We start from the raw sequence: 21,532 nt of genomic DNA, 5'->3' as shown, positions 1-21,532 counted from the left end.
CGTAAAATTATACAGGCTGCTGCTGAATTCAGTCTTGATATTTTTATTCCCAAACTTTTAAACTGTGCTGGAGTTGCAAGTCCATCAGAAAGCATCTCAGCTGGCTATGAAAGCTAAAAGAGCAATTTAATATCATCCCAATTCCACATCATATCACTTTTTATGAACCTTTTGAATGTCCTTAAAAAAAAAAACCCCAAACCCTGTGGATTTAGGAAGCAGGGAAAGTATTGTTGGATGCTGTGCAAGGACTCCCATTTCCAACTGTTCTGTGCTGCTTGCTGCTTTCATACAACTCTCCAGTGACTGCAAGCCATCTCACCTGAACAGCACGTAGTCTGGAGCCTATAGTAACCTGGGTACCAGTTTTGGTTTTTCCCAGATGCTCTGAATTGCAGATTCTTTTACTGTTCATCTGGCCACAGTAGCATCAGGCACTGTAACTTCACAATCAACTTGTTTTTGTTATGCACAACCTTTGTTACCTTGTCTCCATCTTCCTGTGAACTCATTCCTGGGTTCTGAATAGCAGAGGCGTCCCTGGCACCTGGTGCCCTCACCCACACTCTCTCCCTGCTCCACTGCAATGTAACCTTGGCAGAGCCGGGGGAGGAAAAGCAGAGCAGTAACAGCTTCACTACAAAGGAAGATGTGTTCCAGGGCAGTGCAACACCAGGATGCATGATCTTATTGATTGCATCCTCTTCAAGAGGCAGGGGTACTGCCAAGTGCCAGGACCAGAAGGACTTCTTTGGTACTTAAACCTGGGAATAGATGTTCCAGCCCTGCCTACCGCAAGAGAAAAAGATTTCATGAGGCTTCTCAGTTACTTGCTGCAAACTTTCAAGCGAGGTTGTGGCCTGCAAAATGTCATGTTTGACGCTGCAAATACAGTGGAGTCATGAAAAAAATTCGGCTCAGGTTTCCAGCATCTCGTGAGTGCTAGGAACCATGCCCGTTACATCTGTGCTTTTGCAGAAGACACTGGGAAACGCAGATTTAGGTGATCCAGCTTGCACCTTGAGGCTGCTTACCTTAGTGATACTGACCTTCCTTGTTAGCTGTGTGCCAGGCCTTGTCCCTGCCCTGTCCTTGACACACTGAATGCAGAAACACTCCTCTGCTTGCAGCAAATGGTCAGCAACAATGGTTGAAAACCTCGAGGCTCGATTTAATGGATTTTGCTAGCTCTAGATAATTCAGCTGGTGCCTGGCTGTCCTAAATCAGATACTGCAGCAGCAGGAGCTGTTTTTCCTTCTGATGCTGTTAAAATGTGCCTCCCAGCTTTACCACCAGCACTGCTGAGGAAGGAAAACCCCCAACAGTCGCGAAGCCTAGGCAGGCACTGAGGGAATGCAAGACACTGCTGCCAGTTAAAGCAAGAGGAATAATCCATATTTGAAGATGGCAGTTTTCGAGCACAGGCATCAAGGAGAAAGCACACCCAGCCATGGCCCTGGACAGGCTTTCAGCACTGATACACAGTAACCCTTAGACACAGGCAGGGGCTGATAGCAAAGCACAGAGCACCTAAAAAGCTCCTGGGCTTCCCTTGCTATTAACTACACTATCAAGTATCTATCAGAGAAAATTCTCTTTACAGCTGCAATATAAATACTTTTAATTACCAGCTGGCTATAAAACAGACATCTCAGTAAACTCCTGCCCTGCACTTCCATTTGTTCCTCTATTTGCTCATAAAGCCATAGGCAAACAGCAGCCATACAGCCTTTACAGGGACTGCTGTATTTGTACCATTTGTCTAAAACATAATACAAAGATACTTCTTCCATTACCAAAATAAAAGTGCAGCGACAAAAAACCTGCAATTAATGCAGCAGCCTTGTTTGAATTTCATCAGGTGAAAAAACAGTCCAAAATAACTTGGTATGTGACAACTTGGATTCAGTTTAAACTGGTGTTCTTCACATAAACACAGTGCATGCTGCTCTCACATCAAACCCCCCAACACATTAAGGAAAAAAATCCACATTACTCATACATATAAAAACATCAGATTGCAAACTACTTCATTTTATTATTATTGAGGTACAGAGTATGTTCCCAAACCTGAGTAACTAGTGACACTGCCAAACTGAAAGCATCACAATGCTGATCTCACAGACAAGCTGCCACGTGGATTTAAAACTATTAAGAATAAAGCTGAAAAGCTGGCCTGAACCGAGGGGGTTTGGCTGCAGTCACAACTTGGAAAGATGATCCTGTAAGAAAGTGTGTTGCAATAATTCTGGACCACTCTGTATTCTTCACAGCACTAAAAAAGGTGATGCCAACGCATTTTAGATTGTAAGTCATTTGACAATATACACTTTATTCTGATACAAAATTGAAATATTTTAACAAATTTCAATCCATTATGGACTATACTGAAATTTTAAATTTCCATGCTATTTTAACTTGTTTAACCACAAGTTTCAAGATGTCAGCACACTAGCACCATTGCTCTTGAAGTCTTTGCCAGTTACACAATTTTATTCTGTTTCCAATCTTGCGATACTGTCTTCTACATGAAGGCCATTTTGTCTTCTATGGAGATACTTGGATTACTTTAGTTCAGGAAAAAGCTAATAGAGAGAGATATCAACCTGTAGCACCCACAGCAAAAGAAGAATCATCCATCAGATACGTGGAATTTCAGTGATACTGAAGATGTTACACGTTCCACACAATTCCAGATACACACATTTGTCAGAGACCACACACTGATTTCTGAATATCCCACCTTAGTGCACACACTACATGAAAACACGGTAACGTCTTAAGCACAGGAACCAAAGACAGCACAGTCAGTACATCACACAATCAATGCTTGAAGATTAGGAACCATAAGTATTGAAAGGATATCAAAGTTAGAAGCTGTGTTTAATTTCAGTTTTCTGTAATAGCATAGTTACCTCCATCAATCTGGGCTGCTTTTGGGGAGCCCCCCTTCTCTATAACCTGGAAGTATAATTTTTGTTATCAAGTAAATTTCTGTACAACTGCAGCTTACGGACCAATGCTTTGCATCTTTACATCCCCATCCCCATTTAAAGCTACTTTCAACAGAAGCCAGTAAACAAAAACATGGCCATGAAACAATGCTTTTAACTCCTTAAAGTGCTTCTTGGACAGAGATACAATTAACCAAGTACTCCCTTAAGAATGTGTTTATTTTGGTCAAAGTTATTTCTGAACACATTTGGCTATAAATAACTGAATTTAAGCAAATTAGTCTTAACAAGAGTCTTATAAATCAAACTGTGAAAATAATTCTAACACTGATAATGTATTTCTGTATGTGGTGCAAAAAGACCTATCTGGAGCACAGAACAAGTCTGCAGCAACATGGAATCATGTTAAGGAAAAGTAGAGCTCCACTATATACACAGGCCTAGTACAAAGGCAAACTAGGAAGTTTTTGTTAAAAATTAATTTTGTTAGAACATTTTCAAAATTTTACTGTTAAAAAAATCCAAAGACCACTGCAAGTGCAAGAGCATTCACCTGCACCTGCGGAGCAATGCTGTTTCCCATTACCTGCTGCTGCACAAATCCCTGTGGGAGCTCTGCCAAGCAGAGCAAAAGCACAGCTTTCCCACTTTTAGGTCTGCAGTTTCGGATTTAGGCTCAAGCTTGGCTAAGAACAAACTCGTCTCAAAGTTTTTAAAAAATATATGCAGTCATCACAAGATTTTCAATTAAATAGCTTCTGATTTTACAAAACTCGCTGTATGTTACTTCCAAATTACATTTAACTGTGTATTACAAAGTCAGGAATTACTTTCTAGGAGTCTACAGGCAGCAAGTAAAAAGTTTAAGTACTTGAAACAGTTTGTGAACATGCCTCTGCCTCTGACTGGGCAGGTTCCATTTGACTACTTTCAGAGCAACTGAAGTACAACCAACACTAAAATAGAAATTGACTTCCTAAGAATGCACAGGCCCAGGAAAGTATTAGGAAGTTTAAATAGATGCTGAAGTACTTTATAAAAGGACCTGTAACAATGAAAGATGCAGAAAGGAAATAATACCTCTTCCAAAACTTAATACTTGTTCCAGTCTGCATAAAATCAAGATTCCATGAGTTTTTACTGCCCTTCAATTTGCCAGTACAAATGCATTGTGGTTTCAGCTTGGTATCATACGACAGTATTAGCCTCAACTACCCTGCCTGAAAGCACCCAGATTCTGAAAGGGAGCTCTTTGATTAGTACAGGTAAATACAACTTCACCCAGTAAGCCAAGATCCACTACCTAGGAGGGAAATCCCAGCTTGCAGCCATACCAAGCTCCCTCCCAGAAGGGGTGCAGCAGCAGCAGGTCACACACTGCTGAGAACTGAAAAACCACTTCAGTGTCACAGCCTTTCTGGGCTTCTCTGGGACACCTCTTTCCATAACAAGGCACAGAACAATTTCCCCCCACCCCCGCACACTCCCCAGTAACCAAAACACATTATTTCAAAACATAAACTTGTCTTGTTGATCTCAGACACGAAGAAAATTTTTATCTGCCAGGAACAGAAGATTCTTGAATAGGCATTGTGCCAGCAAGCAGCCCTCATCCAGCACAGGAAACACTGGATGACATATGCTGGAGTATTTGCTGCTTAGTACTTATGATTTCCCTTGATATTAAAAGACTGTCAAAGGAAAGCCTAGAAGGAAATAAGGGTTAAACACATTTTACTATACACTACAAATCTTACCCAGTCAGAAACCTTCATTTGAAGAAGATGTGCAAGACATTCCCCATTTTGTCAAGCAGCAGCTTCTCATTCAACCTGAAAATTAAAAAAATTAACTCTTACCTCATTTAAAAACCTCCCACCACTCTTTATAATTCATGAAAAATTTTAAAGGCAAACCTTACCTATGCTCATTGCCCTTCCTTTCAGGTCTAAATGCTAGACCTATTGATTTTGAGTCAACTCAAGTAGCTATCACTCAAGGAGGTTCCAAAAGGTGAAGAACTCTTGCTAGACTTTCTTCGATATTTCAGCTGTGATAAGCAGATTTAACTAGCCTTGGGAAAGCTGCTCACTATCAGCACCAGTATCTTATTCCTTCACTTTTCTGGAAGTTGAAGCTGTTGCTCCTGCTGCCTTGTCATTCTTTAATTAGGCTGACTTCTCCATACTCAATAGGCTGCTGAAGTCCTGTCTTACGAGTCTCCTTAGCAATGTATGGATCAAGGTAGTACATCCTAGGTTCTGTAAAGCTGGCGGATCACTGTCCTCATGGCTTACACTTTTCCACGTCACAAACAACAGCTAAGCTACCCCACCCACCTACAAAGCGGTCACTTACATCCATCTCTTAAAAGGTTGCATACAGATCTTGTTCATAAAGTTTATTATGACACTATTTTTCAAAGTTAACATTGTAGTCACAGTACAGCTACAAGAGGCCCTGTTAAAAAGAACACTGTCAATACATTCTAAAAAAATTTAGAAATACCAGATCAATTGTCAGAAGGGAAATCAACCCCATCCTCCAGTTGTCCCTGCAATCAGATGCAGGCCCCAGATGCAAGTCTACACATCTTCTAGTGTGGTAACGTACAAAGCAAGTCAGTAGTTAGGTGTCTCACTCCCTAGTGAGTTGTGGTTTAGTTTCCCATGTTTTCAAACTACAAATGGGTTGTTTAAAAAAAGCCTTTATTGAAGTACAGCCTCCCCCCCACCCCAAGCCCAAATGCACGCATACAACAACAGAAGCGTTCACTAAACCACCAATTCTTGCTTTAACTTTTGAAATCTTTCAGAACTCCACAGACAATAAACAGACTTCGAAATCCATTTTGGAGGCTACCATCTTGACACTGGTTCTTTGTTTTAGCGTACTGCAGTCTAAATACACTCCAATAACAGCGTTTAAATAACATGTTTAATTTTTTTCAAACAACACACTTATTTTTCTACCACTTCTTAAAAATTATAATCCATTATTAATATGACTGATTATGCCTTAAGCCATTTCATACATCTTTGCAGATTCATTCCTACACTGGAATTGCATTTACCTTATACTGCACAATGACCCAGAAGTGAAACAGGTGTGAGTAATTCCAATACATACTGCCAAGTGTCTGAGTATTTCTTTTATTGACTGGGTCCCTACTCTTCTGAGTCTGAATTGACAGCAAGCACTGGCCTGGCAATAGTCAAGAGAATTCACATCAGATGAGGACGGGACAGACTGCAGTGCCTTAATTTGGAGGTCAGAAGTGAGAATGAAGTACAATTTCTAGTCACATGTACTGGTCAGATTTTCTACTCCACTGCACCAAATCCAGTTGTGGCACACTATCAATCCACCTGTGGGAACTCAGAACTGTACCCCTCTATGTTGTGGGAGTGCTTCTAGTCAGTAAAATACAACTAGATTGTGTTTTATCTCTGAGCTCTCAGCTGAGCACAGACGTCTGCCAGGGAAACAGCTCAAGAACACTATTTAAGAGCCCACGGGCAATGGGCTTTTGGAACGCATTACCTGGTACTGTCAGTGATTACACCTGTGCTACCCTTGGCTCCCAGTCAGATGCATGTGTCCAGAAAATTGCCTAGGGTGCATGCAAGAAAGTATATAGCCATTAAATTATTGAGGAACATACCTATTACTCTCACTATGACACCTCATTTAATTGAAACAGTGCAGTCTGGTGCAAGGGAGAAGGAAATGGGGACAAAGGGGATGAAAATTCCAAGCCACCCTCCCCGAAGTATAGTTTTATTGAAACAGAATCATTGTATATCCCAAGGAAACAGGCACTTGATTCCCCCCACCTTAACTTCTCGGGAATTACAATAAATATAAAGGTAAAAAGCAAATTTCTTTTTCTCTCCACCCAAGACTTAAACAGCTTCAGTTATCCCTTATACATCTCAAATGAGACGGGAGACAGCTTTCATGTGTCTAAAGTTGGTCTTGTTAAAATTATTTATCATGCCTTATTTTCTTGAAGCACTAGTACTAATACAGAACTACAAATTAAAAAAATATGCACAAAGCAAAAAGTAATTTGAAATTTTCATTAAGATAAAGCTTAGTTCTATGATTCACAAACACTAATTTGAGTAACTCAATCCTAGTTATACATCTAAACAAACTATAATGCAACATACAGATGTTTTCCCTCTGTATGCCTATGTAACTCATGTCAATGACAGTTACGTATATACACTGAGACTAGACCCCTTAAGACTGCAAATCAATAGGTGTTTCTATTGTTAACTTTAAATTAATACAAAATAGTAATTGAGAAATGCATTTATCTTCTCTATTAACTAACAAGGAAACACCCTAAACTACATTTCATTTCTTTTATAGAGTTCTCTGTACTAAATGTGGAAAAACTGAACTACACAAATATTGAAAAGTTAAAAATTCATTGATTTGTTTATTCCTGGTACCACTACCACAATTTACAGGGCAATATACCTGATGTAATGGGAAAATAAAAAGAAAAAAGAAAAGACAAAGCTACAACAGAGAAAGACCTCAGGAATGTACATCTAATCGACACTACATTGCATGAATCAATAGCTGCACTTTTTGCAAACTGTGGCTATGACAGTCCTGATCAAGAAGGGTTTCCTGTTTAAGCTGCAGTAACTTTTCTGACTATGGATCATCGTTCCTTCTGTGGCAGATTTTACAGTTCCTCTAATTCATTTGGGACGACTGTCTCAAAGTAACCTGCAGCTTTCCTGACAACTCCTCGCTCTCTCTCCTGCTAAGAACTGTAGCCTGTTGAATACAGGATAAGAAAATTATTACTCTCAGTGAACAGTTGTACATTATTAATCATCATTATAAATATGCATTACACCTACCCTTTTTCACGTAGCATTTTTAGAATCTTCTACCACCATAGCCCCCACTTCCACTTCCAGATCCATAGCCACCTACAAAAAAACCCCAAAAACCAGTGTATATTGAAATACATGAATAACAAGGGATCTTAACTCAAAAATAATTTCTGTACAAAACCATACTTACCACCATAGGGACTGCCTGAACTTCTGCCACCAAAGCTGCCACCACCTTTCATGGGACCATAGTTCGACTGCTGTTGTCCACTGTAATTGCCAAAATCATTGTAGTTTCCACTTCCACCATAATTACCTGAAACAAGTAATTTATAAAGACGTGTTTGTTCGGACAGGCCTTAGGACACAAAACCTGCCAAATTCCAATAGCCAATGTAAAAATGAATTGTAATTCAAGTTCATGTATTTTGATGATGCCTCTATGCAAAAGAAGACCCTTGGTATTTTTATGATTTGAAACTGGTATTTTATCGAAGATGAAACACATTACGAGCACGTTTGTGTAGGCCATTTGTTATTAACCCAATAAGCCAAATTAAGGCCCCCAAAACCAGAAAAACATTAGTTTCACCATTATTCTTCTACTGCACAACTCTGCACGTCTGACAATGTAAATTACAACTTATCTTCCCAAAAAAATGATAGAACTGTAATGGACACGTCACATACATAGATAAAAATGTATAGTGAGATATACAGCAGTTTTTGCAGCTTAACTCCCCAAATCTGGGGCAAACAATAAAACAAGTTTATAAAAATGTGTCCTGCAGTCCTCACAAAGGAGGATGCGATCTACATGTCGTGAACTGGTATCTGACAATAACATACTTGAAAGGGTCAAAACCACTAAAATTCCTGTATTCTGCCTCCACGTACAGATTTATAGCCAAAGCTTTTACAAAAATACATCCCTTGCAAAACAATGTTGTAGTTTATCAAAGCTGATCCACGTGAAAAAAAAATTTCCCTATGCAACATGGCCTTCTATTTTAAAACCTAGACATACAACTTATTTTATCAATTACCATACTTCAGGCATTGTTAAATGAAATCTAAGAACCATGGATGTTGAATTAAAGCTGGAATCTTACCACCACCAAAATTTCCTCCTTCATTGTAGCCATCATAGCCTCCTCCTCCACCTCCATATCCACCACCTGGGTTTCCATAGCCTGGTCCTCCACCACCACCATAACCTCCTCTGCTGCCATAGCCAGGACCACCCCCATAGTTGCCACCTTTGAATAGAAGGGGAGTCAAACTTAACACACCAAAGCTAAACACTGGTAAGGAAAGATCCATTTAACAAAAAAACCCAAGCCAACACATCTGCACAGTAAAAGTGTCCCACAGCGCTTTCCCTGTATTATATATATTCATTGTGGTTCCACAATTTATCAAAACTATTGATTGAGGAAAAAAACCATGCTTATAAAATCAGGACTTAAGTAATTAATCACATGCTACTTCCCTCATCCCTTTTTGCCTTCTGGTAATTACATCTTTTGGTAACTGCTGCATTTCTCTTCAGATGCATTTTGGACACTCATCCTAACTGCATCACGGAAAAGATACTACTGAACCCCAAGAAGCTGCCTTGAGAGTTGACTGAAAAGTTGTTTACTGCTTTATTCAATTTTAGCCATCTCAACTGACATTAGAATCTTCACTTAGTTCTCAATAATAAACTGCCTTATGACCTTGTGATATGAGGTTGTTTAAAGGGTAAACACAGACGAGTAATTTTTCCATCCATCATGTTGTGGGAAGAAAAAAAGAAGTTAATTTCTTCAAAGCTCTACAATGTAGACATTTCATTTTCATTATTGCTATTATCACATCATCACCAAAATGGACTTTGCTTCCAAGGTGAAGGCAAAACTTGCAGCTGGTTCTAACATTGGGGGTAAAGGAAGTGAACAATACACTTACCATCACCAAATCCATTGTATCCGTCACCACCCCCAAAGCTTCCTCTGCTCCCACCACCGCCACCACCACCCCCATAGCCTCCTAGAACACAAAACAGATGAGAATGTTTTCCTGAACAAACATGTTAAGTGTTTAAGCCAACTGACAGAGGAAATAAAAAAAAAGAACCAAAACACAAACCAAAAAGTAAATCACATTCTATACTAATATTCCAGCCATTTACCTCTCCCTCCAAAGTTTCCTCCTCGGCCAAAATTCCCTCCACCGCCTCCGAAGTTTCCACGGCCCATGAAGTTGCCTGAGCCACCCCCACGACCTACAAAATATTTCACTTGAATTACATTAATTGAAAACCTGTTACACAAAACAGCTATGCACAACTACAACTCACCTCTCTGAGAGCTAGCAGTCTGCATCTCTTGTTTTGAGAGCGCTTTTTTCACTTCACAGTTGTGTCCATTTATAGTATGGTATTTCTGAACTACAGAAAATAGTGAAAAAGGAAAGTCAGAAAATCACATCACTGCAGTATGCTGTAAAACTCTCATCAAAAGTTAGTGTAAGGCACGTGCACACTTTGAGAAGTAACATTAAATCAACCCCATCCCTTAAAATAGTAAAGCAGCTGACTATGCAATCATCTCATTCCACACACTGCTCTTCTGAAATCTTAACACTTTTATCCTGCAAGTCATTTCTCACTAAAGAGCTTACATACCGACAATTTTATCAACTGTATCATGATCATCGAAAGTTACAAAAGCGAAGCCTCTCTTCTTTCCACTCTGCCTGTCTTCCATGACCTCTATGGTTTCAATCTTGCCATATTTTTCAAAATACTCCCTTAAATTATATTCTTCTGTATCTTCTTTAATTCCACCAACAAATATTTTCTTTACTGTGAGGTGAGCCCCAGGCTTTACAGAATCCTGCAATGCCAGAAATGACATTCAGTCCTTATAGCAGTAGGTCAAGATTAGGATATGTGGTTAACTGGAACACAAACTCACCTCCCTTGAAACTGCTCTCTTTGGTTCAACCACGCGTCCATCAACCTTATGTGGTCGAGCGCTCATGGCAGCATCCACCTCCTCCACACAGGAGTAAGTCACAAAACCAAAGCCTCTGGAACGTTTTGTTTGTGGGTCTCTCATCACCTGCAAACACAAGGAGGCACTCTGCATTTCTGTGCTACTTTAAGTACCTAACCCTTTCTAAAGCGAACTAATAGAGACTTTACCACACAGTCCGTGAGTGTGCCCCATTTCTCAAAGTGCTCTCTCAAGCTATCATCTGTTGTTTCAAAGCTCAGACCTCCAATGAAGAGCTTTCTCAACTGCTCTGGCTCCTTTGGCTCATGGCCCTACAAAATCAAAAAAAAAAATCACAAACATATTTTGAATATAAATCACAGAAATGAAATTTTACTGAATTACTAGAAATTATCTGTGTACATTATACTACAAATAGGTGAAATACATTTACATAAAAACAATGACTTCTAATGGGTTTAGACAGCAGAATAGTAAACACTTAATGAGATGTGATTTTAATTAAAACACTAACAACTTAAAGAGCGTTAAAATACAAACAGTAAAGGGATTTCAAAGTAACTTAGCTGCTTCCCACCACCCAGAAGTGCATTCATTTTGTACCTATATTTGAGCTGCAGATCGCGCTGTAGGGGATGAAGCACTGCTAGATAAAGGGAAGCTCTAACACTTTATGTAGCATAAATATACAGAACTACAAAAATTTAAGAACGCAGTATACAAGAAAGGTTCCTGCTTGGGCTGAGTGTCTATTCTTTGGGAACATCCATTTTGAATGGCTACTTTTATGCATTTTTATGAAACATATCAATGCTAAATTCCTTGAAATTATATTTTCTGTACTTTGGTAATTTTATTATTGGAATACCTGCAAGCAAAAAGTGGATTTGTGGATTTTAGTGTTACGGGAAATACCTTTTAAATGTGAGACAATGTGGACCTATGTCTTGCAACCAAAAAAACCGCCATGAGTAACAACTCATTAATGACCAGTACAGTTAGTACAACTACTGGAATAAGATTGGTAATTTAGCAAGCATTGCAGAACAAGCAAGTTTAATAGCTCTTGGAAACACTGTCTATATACAACCAATCACGTTTTAAAAGGCGCAAATTTGCAGATTCCAGTTTTCTATCACATGACTGAAACAGGCTTAAGAGTACAATTGTGTTTCAGTGAAGCACCTTTTTAGTAGACATGGAATTTGCCTATATATTTGAAGAGGAGTTCACAAAAAATTGTTTCACAAGTGACGTTGTTAGAGAAGTCTTACAAACACTAACCAGATTAAAATCTCATTTGGCAAGTGGGTACTTTTGTGCATGTAAAACACTCCACAAGGTGCTGGCCAGCTATGCTTATGTATGACTTCAGGTCTGCAGCATCAATGTTCAACAGGCTTCACTGTTTCTGCTGCAGTACATTAAGCCAGACTAGATGCAGCATTATCCTGAGGTGAACTAGATAAAAACAGCCAAACTTCTACCTGTAGCAAACTATTGATTTATAATACTCAGGCTGTACTATAGCAAACAGTAGCTAAGATTATGAAAGAATGTCTGAGAAGTAAACCCCTGCCCTTACACTTGCTGAATTTTGCTAGAAAGAACGCCAGCATTCTTGGTAACAGCCTTCTATTTAAGGCTTTGTTATCTCAGGATCATAACATAAATTATTAACAGTCAGTGGTCCCATGACTACAAAGTAAAGTTTCTAGTGTCTTCAAAGTGGTCCAGACTATGAAGGTATTTAAAAAAAGAAAAAAAAAAATCAAAAATCTCCCTTCTCACCACATTGAAACTTTTAATTTTATAGGATTACACAACTACTACATATAGAAGATGCTTTAGGTCAAGTGTTATCTGTAGCTAATTGCAATTTTAAAAATCTACTGACAATTTTTAGTTAATCTGTGTAACGAAAAACTGCACAGACTATTTACAGTTTTCTGATACTACTCAAGGCTATGAGGGCTTCCAGCTAACTCAGAGTGCTTTTACCTTAAAAGAATGACCACAGAATTTTTCAGGTAAGGAAAGTTCTTTTAGGTAAGTAAAAGTTCTTTTCTGCTCATTATGCGACGAGAACCGCTGTTCTCATACAGCACAAAAAACACTTGCTGTTACAGCTCCTCTGTTCTATTGAACAGAAAGTATCCTTAGGACACATACATGTTATAGGAACTCTGTGCAAAAATAGAAGGCAATGTTTTCTTAGAAAACTAGGGAATTGGTTTTTTTTAGGCAGCTTGTTTTCACTGGGGTTTTCAGACTACTGTCCTCTATCACACAAGACGCTGTTTCTCAGTCTTTCTGCTTCAAGTTATTTCTACCTGCAGTCTTTGCTGCACAGAAAATCCTGCAGAACACATCTGTCCCTCAGTGTGACTTCCACCCTGCTCTATCAGAATCAGGCTGCCTCCCGCTCAGCTGGCACAGCAGGAGAGCACGCCATCTTGCAGCATTCCTCTGGCAGGAACGGGGAGAACAGCTGCAAGACTGCCCAGCCTGCCCTCAGTCGGCAAGACACCGTTTCTCCCCCTAAGCTGTCAAAGGGGCTCCCGGACACATTACAAGGCTCTGCCGAGACGGAGAACTGTCCTTCTGCCCCGACTTTGGCCTTCTCCCCTAAAGCCCCAGCGCCGCGCGGCCCGGCCGCCTCCATTTTGTGCTCAGCCGCGGCCGCCGCGCCGCCAATATGGAGGCGAGGGCGGGGCGCGCGGCCGGAGCCGCAGTGGCGCCATGGGCGGGGCCCGGCGCGCGGGGGCCCGGGGACAGGCGGCGCTGCGGGAGCCGCGGGCGCCTCTGCTCCCCTCCTGCCGCCGGCTAAACCCCTCCGCTGCCTCACCGGCCCTACCGAAACCTCCAACGCTCGGCGCGTTTAACTGTACCTCTCGCCTAAGAAGGGGAGGGAAGATGGCAGCTAGAACCCCCTGGGATTCCTGCAAACATCTTAATTTTCGCAGAAATCCTGACATCTTTTGAGACAACGCTGCTGCTGATACATACTACCTCTACCGTGAGGTTGCCATTATCAGAAATTTCCTATGGCAGCAGTTTTGAATAATCAGCCTCTTGCAGTTGTAGTATTTCTCTCTAAAGGCAGTTTTTGGGTGCTCTCCCACACATTCTACCTCTGAGCAGCAGCAAGTGTCCACAAAATGCCTGTCACCAAATCTACACTCAGCTGTGACTGAACCTCAGACCACCCTGTCCCCAGCCAGTAGAATCCTAGACTGTCTTCTGAAAGGGAAAGCTTAAAGGCAACTGGGGCCACAGCAATTTTCCCTGAGAAACTTGTTCTCTAGAAATTCAACAATTTTAAGATCATTGCAGGGCAATCTACTTCTGTGAACTACAAGAGTGCATTTAGTATGCGGCTGATCGACCCCAGTTACACTCACTTCAAAGTCCAAATGAGTGAGAGTTTCAACATTCCTTCCAAAAGGAGTTTACGCAATGTATTCAATACAAAATAACCATACACTACCAGACGCATGCAACTCCGACAAGGTTTGTAATACAAGCGTATAGACCCTCCCACATTGCAGTAGTGTTATCATTCCACAAAAAAAGTTGGTTTGAACTAGCTAAAATAGTCAGGCAACCTGAAAAAGTAATGTTAGAAAGCAAACAAGTCCAAATAAACAAAGAGAAAATGCCTCCATTACAAGCTATATAAGCACATTTGATACCCTTTTTGCTAATCTTAAAATTATTTTCTGAAGGGTATTAAGAACTTCCCCCCCTCCCACTTCCACACCCTGCCCCCAAAGTAACTAGCTCCCATCCTCCCAAAAACAGCCCCAACATCTTCTCTATACTACGCACCTTATTCAGTCTACGGTATTTCTGCTAGAAGCAAAAGAAAACAGTTATTTTTACTTAGTACAGCTCGCTTTCATTTGCAGTGACTATCAGGCAACCATTTTTACTTAAAAAAAAATAAATTAAAAAAAAGAAGACATGAAAAATAGGAACCTGTCTTCATTCCCACTAAAAACAGGACTTTGAAGGTAGAAGTAATCAAGTTCCTGCTGATACTCTGAAGATGCATGAATTTCTTAATAATTACACCTTGTTTTAATCAGAAACATGTTAAATCAGTCTTGTTATAACAGAAAGCTAGGCAAGCAAAATTTCCCCATTATACTTAGCATCCCACCCCTTAAAACTGTAAGTAATAAACTGCAATTTAAAGTTACTCCGCTAATACGGGGATGAAGAAGGTAGAAAAAAAAAAGATATTAATATATCAGATAGAAATGGTTAACTTGCAGGGTTTTTTTCATATTTCCCCCTTAATACTACTTTATTTTTAATAAAAAACCCCATCCTCTCACCTGTGAGGATCGTCTTCCTTTCCTCTTGTAGTCTTCCACTTCTCTCTCTTCCTTAATAGCAGCCATTTTTGAAGGGTACTCTAACTCGTCCTTTCTTTTAGATCTAGGAAACCTAGAAAACAGGTTGGATAAGTCAGTACTTATCCCAGTATCTGTGACACAGGGCCTTCTCTGGCTGCAATGCACAGGTGTGGCTTTGCAGGAAGAAATGGGTGAAAGTAGGAAAAAAATCCCAGAAGTATTTAAAAGGGTAGAATAAAAGCTCAGCCAACAATTAAAAAGAGGTGTAAAAAAAAAATCTGCTATCCCAGTCAAGCTCACTTTACAAACTAATACTAAAATCTGTAGCAAACCTTCAACTATTACTGTCTGACAAAACTATTGTGAACACAACTGATACACAGCAAGCAAATTCCACCTTCAATACCAAAACCCACTACAATAAATTCTGCTTCTCTGGATTTTTAAATCTAAAACATGCAACATTTTGCAAATACTGCTTATTAGAACTTCCTGACGTGGAACCTCTTGTATCCAGTAGTGTGGAACACTAGAGGATGTCTTGTACAGTTCCTGCATTAATAAATATTTTCCGCTAAGAGTAATGCAAGAACCCCTTACTGAAGCTTCCTTGTAACATCCAGAACTGCTGGTCCTCAGCAGTCCACAGCACCAGGCACCTGCACTACTTTTGCTACTGCTCTGTACTACGCAATGAATGTACCGTTACAAATAGGAACCTCTTACAAGATAAGCTCAGCGAACCCACACCTACACATTTAAACAAACAAAAAGTTCCCTTTGGCCTTTTTTCTATAAAATTTCCTAGGATCCTTCAGTTACTCCTAGTATTAATGTACTGGTATCTTTGGTCAACATCCATTACTACTTTGCTTTATTACGGTAGCCAAAATGCAACACTCTTAACTACAATAACATACTTCAGTAAAACACTTGTGCTGCATTCAAAAGCATAGATATTTACAAGATTAGGTGTGCTTCTGGGAGGGGTTTGTTTGTTTGGGTTGTGGGCTCTTTCAAAAAATTTTCTTCTTGCAAATTTTGTTCCTGCTTATGGAAAGGGAGGCAGGTCTCTACTAATGAGCAATAACTGCTGTTATTCGAAGTGGAAATTCTTAAACATACCTTCATGTTAAAATCCAGCTTCAAATTAAACTCAATCATGAAATCATGAGTATCACAATTTAATGTATGAAAATTTTTAAGGGTTTTTTTAAGTACTATCAAAGTGTTTGTATTATCTTCAGTTCCCCTCTACACAATGTTAAACCTGCTCTTGAAATCTTTCAAAACAAACATTAGTTTGACTTAAGAGGTATTAGGATATTAAGCACTTCAACTGAGCTATTCAGTTTTTTAAATCACATTAAGGGAGGTATGAAACAGAACATTAACACCTCAAGGGCTTTCTACAAGCTAGCTGTTTGGCAAAGTAAAGCTTTAGGAATTGTTAGGGAGGGAACGGATAAGCTTATTTAAATACCTTTTCAAAGTAATGGAAAGTATGAATCCCTTTCTGAAGCTGTCACCTGCTGCTCTAACCAGCGAGGCTCCACATGGGCCAACATAAAGCTCCTGGGCATGGTCTCTGCCCCAATGGCCTCTGAAGGCCTTGAGGGTTAAAAAGGGATTTGTCTTCTTGCTTATGCACATCAGCTCACCTGGAATACAGCCCTACTCAGTCCTATTCCTATTTTGCCTTACAGATAGTTGTTAAGGCTGAGTACTACATTTTTTAACTCTTATCACCAACAAAATACTCTATTCAACTCAGAATAAAAATATTCAGAACACTTTTGTTATTAAATGCTAGCTAAAATATCACTGAGCAATTATATACTGCAACTTAACTACAGAACTTACAGTCTCCAAGGAAATCTTTAGATTATAGTGATAAGGAAGTCACCAGGACATGTCTCATTACTCACAATTCTGCTCTTTTACAGGAGAAAAGGAGCTAACAGAGACAAACCAGACATTACCAAGATGGAAGTTCATCCATGCAATCAGAGAATACTATGGAAATGCCCTGGTCTTTCCTGTAAGCAACTTTTGAAGTTGGACCTAAAGCGCATACAGTAGGGTGTTTTACCAAACCTAGAAGTCAAAGCAGGAAAAAATTTATTTTCAGTTGTGTGTTGGTAGTATATTCCCAACACCAACAGGAACTTGTGCCTAGGAAAAAAACCCAAGATAATACCTCATGTGATATGTTTCCACGCATTACTGAATCAATGCTTTGAATATCACCCCTCTCAGTTATTAAATCTCGAAGCAGCTAGATCAATTGCTTACATGAAAAAGTTATTTTCAGCTGCTTTGGTTAAGAGATCCAGTTTCTTATGGTTTTAATGTAGGAACAGAAACTATTGAGAGCTGTTGGTTTCTCTGATCTCAGTTTTTTAAGGTTTCAGCCTTTAGTGAAAGGAGGACAGATAAAAATATACCACCTCACCCCCCCACACACAAAAAACCCCAAAAAACCCAAAACAACAAACTGCACTATCTGCTGGCCATACTCTGAAACATTTGAGCAAAAACCCTTAGGTTTTGAGGAAAGGGAGAATATCATAACTACTTCCCTCCCCACAGGGTGAGGATGATTCCTCTCTGTTTGTGCAGACTGCTTCTTGCTGCTCACCAGGACCACGGCAGAATGCTACCGAATGTCCTGGGTGTTCTGCATGTGAAATTATGGGAGTAGAGAAGAGAGCTCTCTAGTTTTCCTTCCCCCACCTTCCCGGGCAGCAAATGCTCCCGACGGGCTTTTAACTCCGTTTGGGCAGAGGTGAGAGATATTAGGGAGGTGCTACAAAGTGTAGCAACATTCCCCCCCGAGATGCAGCTTACTGCACTGAACGATTTTGATGCTTATAAAGTCTGTTTCGAGAAAACTGAGTGTGTATAAGAAGTGTTAAAGAATATCCCTGCAGCAATGCTCCTGGTAGCTTACGCTGGAGGGCGGGTGGGCCGGGGAGGGAAGCGGGAAAAGGGAGGACAGAACAATGACGCACGCACGTGTAGGGCTCGCCTTGCTCTACTGCTGCCTGAATACGCGCCCATGTGTTTTGGTGTCCCCGGGACTGGGGCGGAGGGCTCCGCCGCCCACAGCCCTGTCCCGGCCCGAGGGCCGGGCCCCTCTCCCCCACGCGCCAGAGCGCTGCGAAATGGCGGCCGCAGCTCGCGGGGCCGCGCGGCGGAAGCGCCTCCTCTCCCGCTCCCTCCCTCTTCCTGCCCGCGCCGCCATTGCGGAATAACGCGGCGTGTCGCAGGCGAAAGCGGGCCCGGAGCGCGACAGGAACGCTACGAGGACGCGGCGGCCGCGGGGACCGCAAGGGGCTCCATGACGGGTTACCGCCAACCGCCCCCTTCCCGCCGCGCTGTCTCGCCCGCGGGCTCGGGCGGAATCGAAGCCGCTCCAGCTCCGCGCGGCGCGGCAGGAGCCGCCTCGCTTCCGCCCCGGCCTTGGCCGATGGCGGCGAGCCCCGCGCGCAATTACCTCCATTTTGTGCCCGGGCTCGGCCAGCGCAGCGCCAATATGGAGCCGGGCGGGAGAGGAGGGGGCGGGCGCGGGGGGGGTCACGTGCCGGCAAGGCGGGCTCGGGGCGGCGCGCGCGCCGCGGCCGTTACCGCTTTTCTTCTCAGGGCCCGCCGCCCATCCCCCCCCTCCGGCCTCCTCCCCCCACTGCCCTCCCGTCCGCGCGCCGCGAGCCCCGCGCGGAGCCTTCCCCGCCGCGAGGGCGGAAAGGGTCGGGAGCGAGGGAAGGTGGGGAGAGGGAAGGTGCGGAGAAGGGTAGGGAGGCGAGGAAAGAGAAGGTATCACCGTGCCGGTGTTCAGCGACAGCGCCTTCCCGCCCTCCTCGGTCTCACGCCGGCCGCCGGCCCCGCGCACGAACCGCCGCCCGCTGTGGGGGTGGCGACGCCGGCGCAGCCGCGACTGGCGCGAGGGGCGGCCCCGCCTCCCCTGACTGGCGCCGCCCCCTCACGCCACGCCCCCGCCACCCGGCCGGGGCCGAGCGCGGGGCCGCGTGAGGGAGCGCCGCAGGGGAGGGACGGGCGTGAGCTGCGCCGTAGGAGAGAGAAGAAAAGGAGGAAATGCCGTGCTTGCAGGGGCGTCTGCAGCAGTATCAGGGTGTACCCGAGGTGCACAGGGCCTTCTAAGAGAAGTTGTCTCTGTGTATTGTTTTACGCTGGAGATGCTGCAAGGAGGCAGCTGAAGACTGGCTCTCCAGAGCTCGTTCAGCGCTCACCCTCACAACTGAGCGTAGCTTAGTCAGTTTCCGGATAAATACCAAAACAAGTCCAAGCAGTAAGTTTCACAAGTTTCCCCATTCAGAGGCATTGCCTGTAGCTTTTAATAGCGCTTGTCATAAACTATCATAGACAGTTCAGGAGAAAGGGTATTCTGCGAGAATTTCGTATAGAATGAAACATAGTTAAGCACATACATTACAATTTTTTTCCTTATCAGGAAAATGGCATCAGGAAAAGCAGTGCTACAAAATTTAACTATTAAAAGTCAAGGTTTCTTCAGTCTTGGTTGTCCTCTCATTAGTACCAACACCTATTTTAGTATGATGACCTAACCTTAACAGGAGTTGGCACTTAGCTCTTTAAAAATATCTTCATCCTATGTAAAGGAGTAAAACAGTTGATGAGGTTTTACTGAATCACTGGAAATTTAGTATTGGCTCTTGACTTCTTTATTAATTTCTTGATTCTTTACCCTGATGTTTCTAAAACAAAACAAAACCACAAAAAAACCCAAACAAAAAAACCCCAAAAAACCCCACCCAAACATTTATGCAAAAGTTTCCAAACCTGTTTGATTAACTAAACATAATTTTCCTAATGCGTAGAGAAATTCCCAACAGATCTAGAAATGTTCTCACTGCTGTTGTGTTCAGAGAGTGAAACAACTTTTTAGATAATTTCTATATCTTTGAGAAGGTAGGTGTCTACACAGAAAGTAAAGCTCAGTGAAAATCTCATAAAACACCAGCTATTCTTTGCACTGAGGCCAAAGCCAAAAACTTCTCATCTTCCTTTTCTCAACAAATTAAACTACACTATTTAACTTTTTATTTAAAATAGAATTCTTTCTATATGTTGTTTGTTCTCTTGCCTCTTACTCTCAGGGTGACAGTACTGAGGAACAGACAATGGTACTGGCTACATAAGTCTCTTTAGTTTCAAAGGTTTTTGTAGTTTACACAGGAGCTGCCTCACCCAATTTGAAGAATTCCTTTATTAGTTTGATTGCCATTCATTTCACACCTAACTGTTACTCACGGAGGCTGATTGCCTTGCAGTTCATTTGGTTGCACAGCCATAGGCAGATCACATTTAAATTCTACACTTTCAGTTCATGATCGCCCTCTCCGATGTGTAATCAACTGTACAGAATGTAATAATCTTATAATACTGTGCTTACTGCGCTGAAATAAAAGACAAACCAGTAAATGATGGAGATGCACATTTTACAAAGATTCACTGTTGAAAATGATACACAAGTTTGCGGGCTTAGATAAAATTATAATTTTGATTTCAGGCAAACAGTTTTCTGCTAGTTAAGTGTTTTCAGGTTATCTAGTAAAATATTTCTCCCCGTTTTGGGTCACCCATTTCCTTAAGTGAAAATGTGGCATTTAAAACACTCATATCTGTCCTGGCTCATGTAGTTTCATGGTCAGATGAACTTTCACATTAAGTAGCAGATGAAGTATTGGTCATCTATGCAGATGGCTAACATGCTTTTTTTTTTCTTTTACTAGCAATGTTTGCAAACATGTACTCTTCTCTTTGCAAGCCAAGGGAACAGCAATGTGTGTCTATTCAAAAACAAACAAAACCGGTGGGAAAGAGTTCTAGCTTTTATATATTTATGTGGTTGGAATGTCAGTTTCACTTCATTGTCCTTTGTTGTTGTTGTTGTTGTGGGTTTGTTGAAGGATTTTATTGTTTGATTCTTATACAGCATTTGTTTGTGAAGTGACTCTTAAAGTAGGTAAATATTGTTGGTAAAACTGTCCAGTATTTTTTAGTATTACACGAAGCTTAAGATGTGAATATAAAATTGATCTTGAACTCTAGTCTCCAGAATAGTAATGTTAATGGAGCCAATTCACTGAACTAAATATATGCGCTATAAATCTCTAAGATTGCACAAACAAATGGACTCATTATTAATTAAATGTTAGTACTGTCATAGTTTTGAATGTGGAGTTGACTTGGCCGTATTTGAGTTTCATACTTTTAAAAGGATGCAGACTGCAATTTTCATAAGAAGTCCAGAGTGCTGTGTAGAAAATCATTCATGTGAGCTTCAGGCCAAAATGCTGTTTAA

At 41.4% G+C, this 21,532-nt stretch overlaps 1 protein-coding gene across 12 annotated transcripts; it reads right to left on the bottom strand.

Annotated features, from left to right (window-relative positions):
• Positions 1–1,944: 1,944 nt before the first annotated feature.
• HNRNPA3 (heterogeneous nuclear ribonucleoprotein A3) lies at positions 1,945–19,134 on the bottom strand. Of its 12 annotated transcripts, XR_005701767.2 has the most exons (15): positions 19,010–19,134; positions 15,166–15,277; positions 14,654–14,677; positions 11,011–11,133; positions 10,781–10,927; positions 10,489–10,699; positions 10,162–10,251; positions 9,994–10,101; positions 9,771–9,851; positions 8,930–9,076; positions 8,008–8,133; positions 7,842–7,913; positions 4,713–4,787; positions 2,917–2,962; positions 2,007–2,607 (listed from the first exon to the last, which is right to left on the bottom strand). XR_005701767.2 is itself a non-coding variant. In XM_040070323.2 (13 exons), exons 2-12 carry the CDS (start codon positions 15,229–15,231, stop codon positions 7,861–7,863), a joined length of 1,176 nt encoding a protein of 391 aa, XP_039926257.1. In that variant the 5' UTR covers positions 15,232–15,277; positions 19,010–19,134; the 3' UTR covers positions 1,945–4,787; positions 7,842–7,860. The 12 variants fall into 12 exon arrangements, 9 of the variants coding, with proteins under 9 accessions (XP_039926257.1, XP_039926254.1, XP_039926261.1 ...); XR_005701766.2 differs by having other exon boundaries at positions 1,948–2,607; positions 2,917–4,787; XR_005701765.2 differs by having other exon boundaries at positions 2,005–2,962.
• Between the last annotated feature and the right edge of the window lie 2,398 nt (positions 19,135–21,532).

Source organism: Hirundo rustica, chromosome 7 (assembly GCF_015227805.2).
Source record: "Hirundo rustica isolate bHirRus1 chromosome 7, bHirRus1.pri.v3, whole genome shotgun sequence".
NCBI lineage: Eukaryota > Metazoa > Chordata > Aves > Passeriformes > Hirundinidae > Hirundo > Hirundo rustica.
The sequence above is the reverse complement of the archived record's forward strand: the minus strand, read 5'-3'. Positions and strand labels throughout refer to the sequence as shown.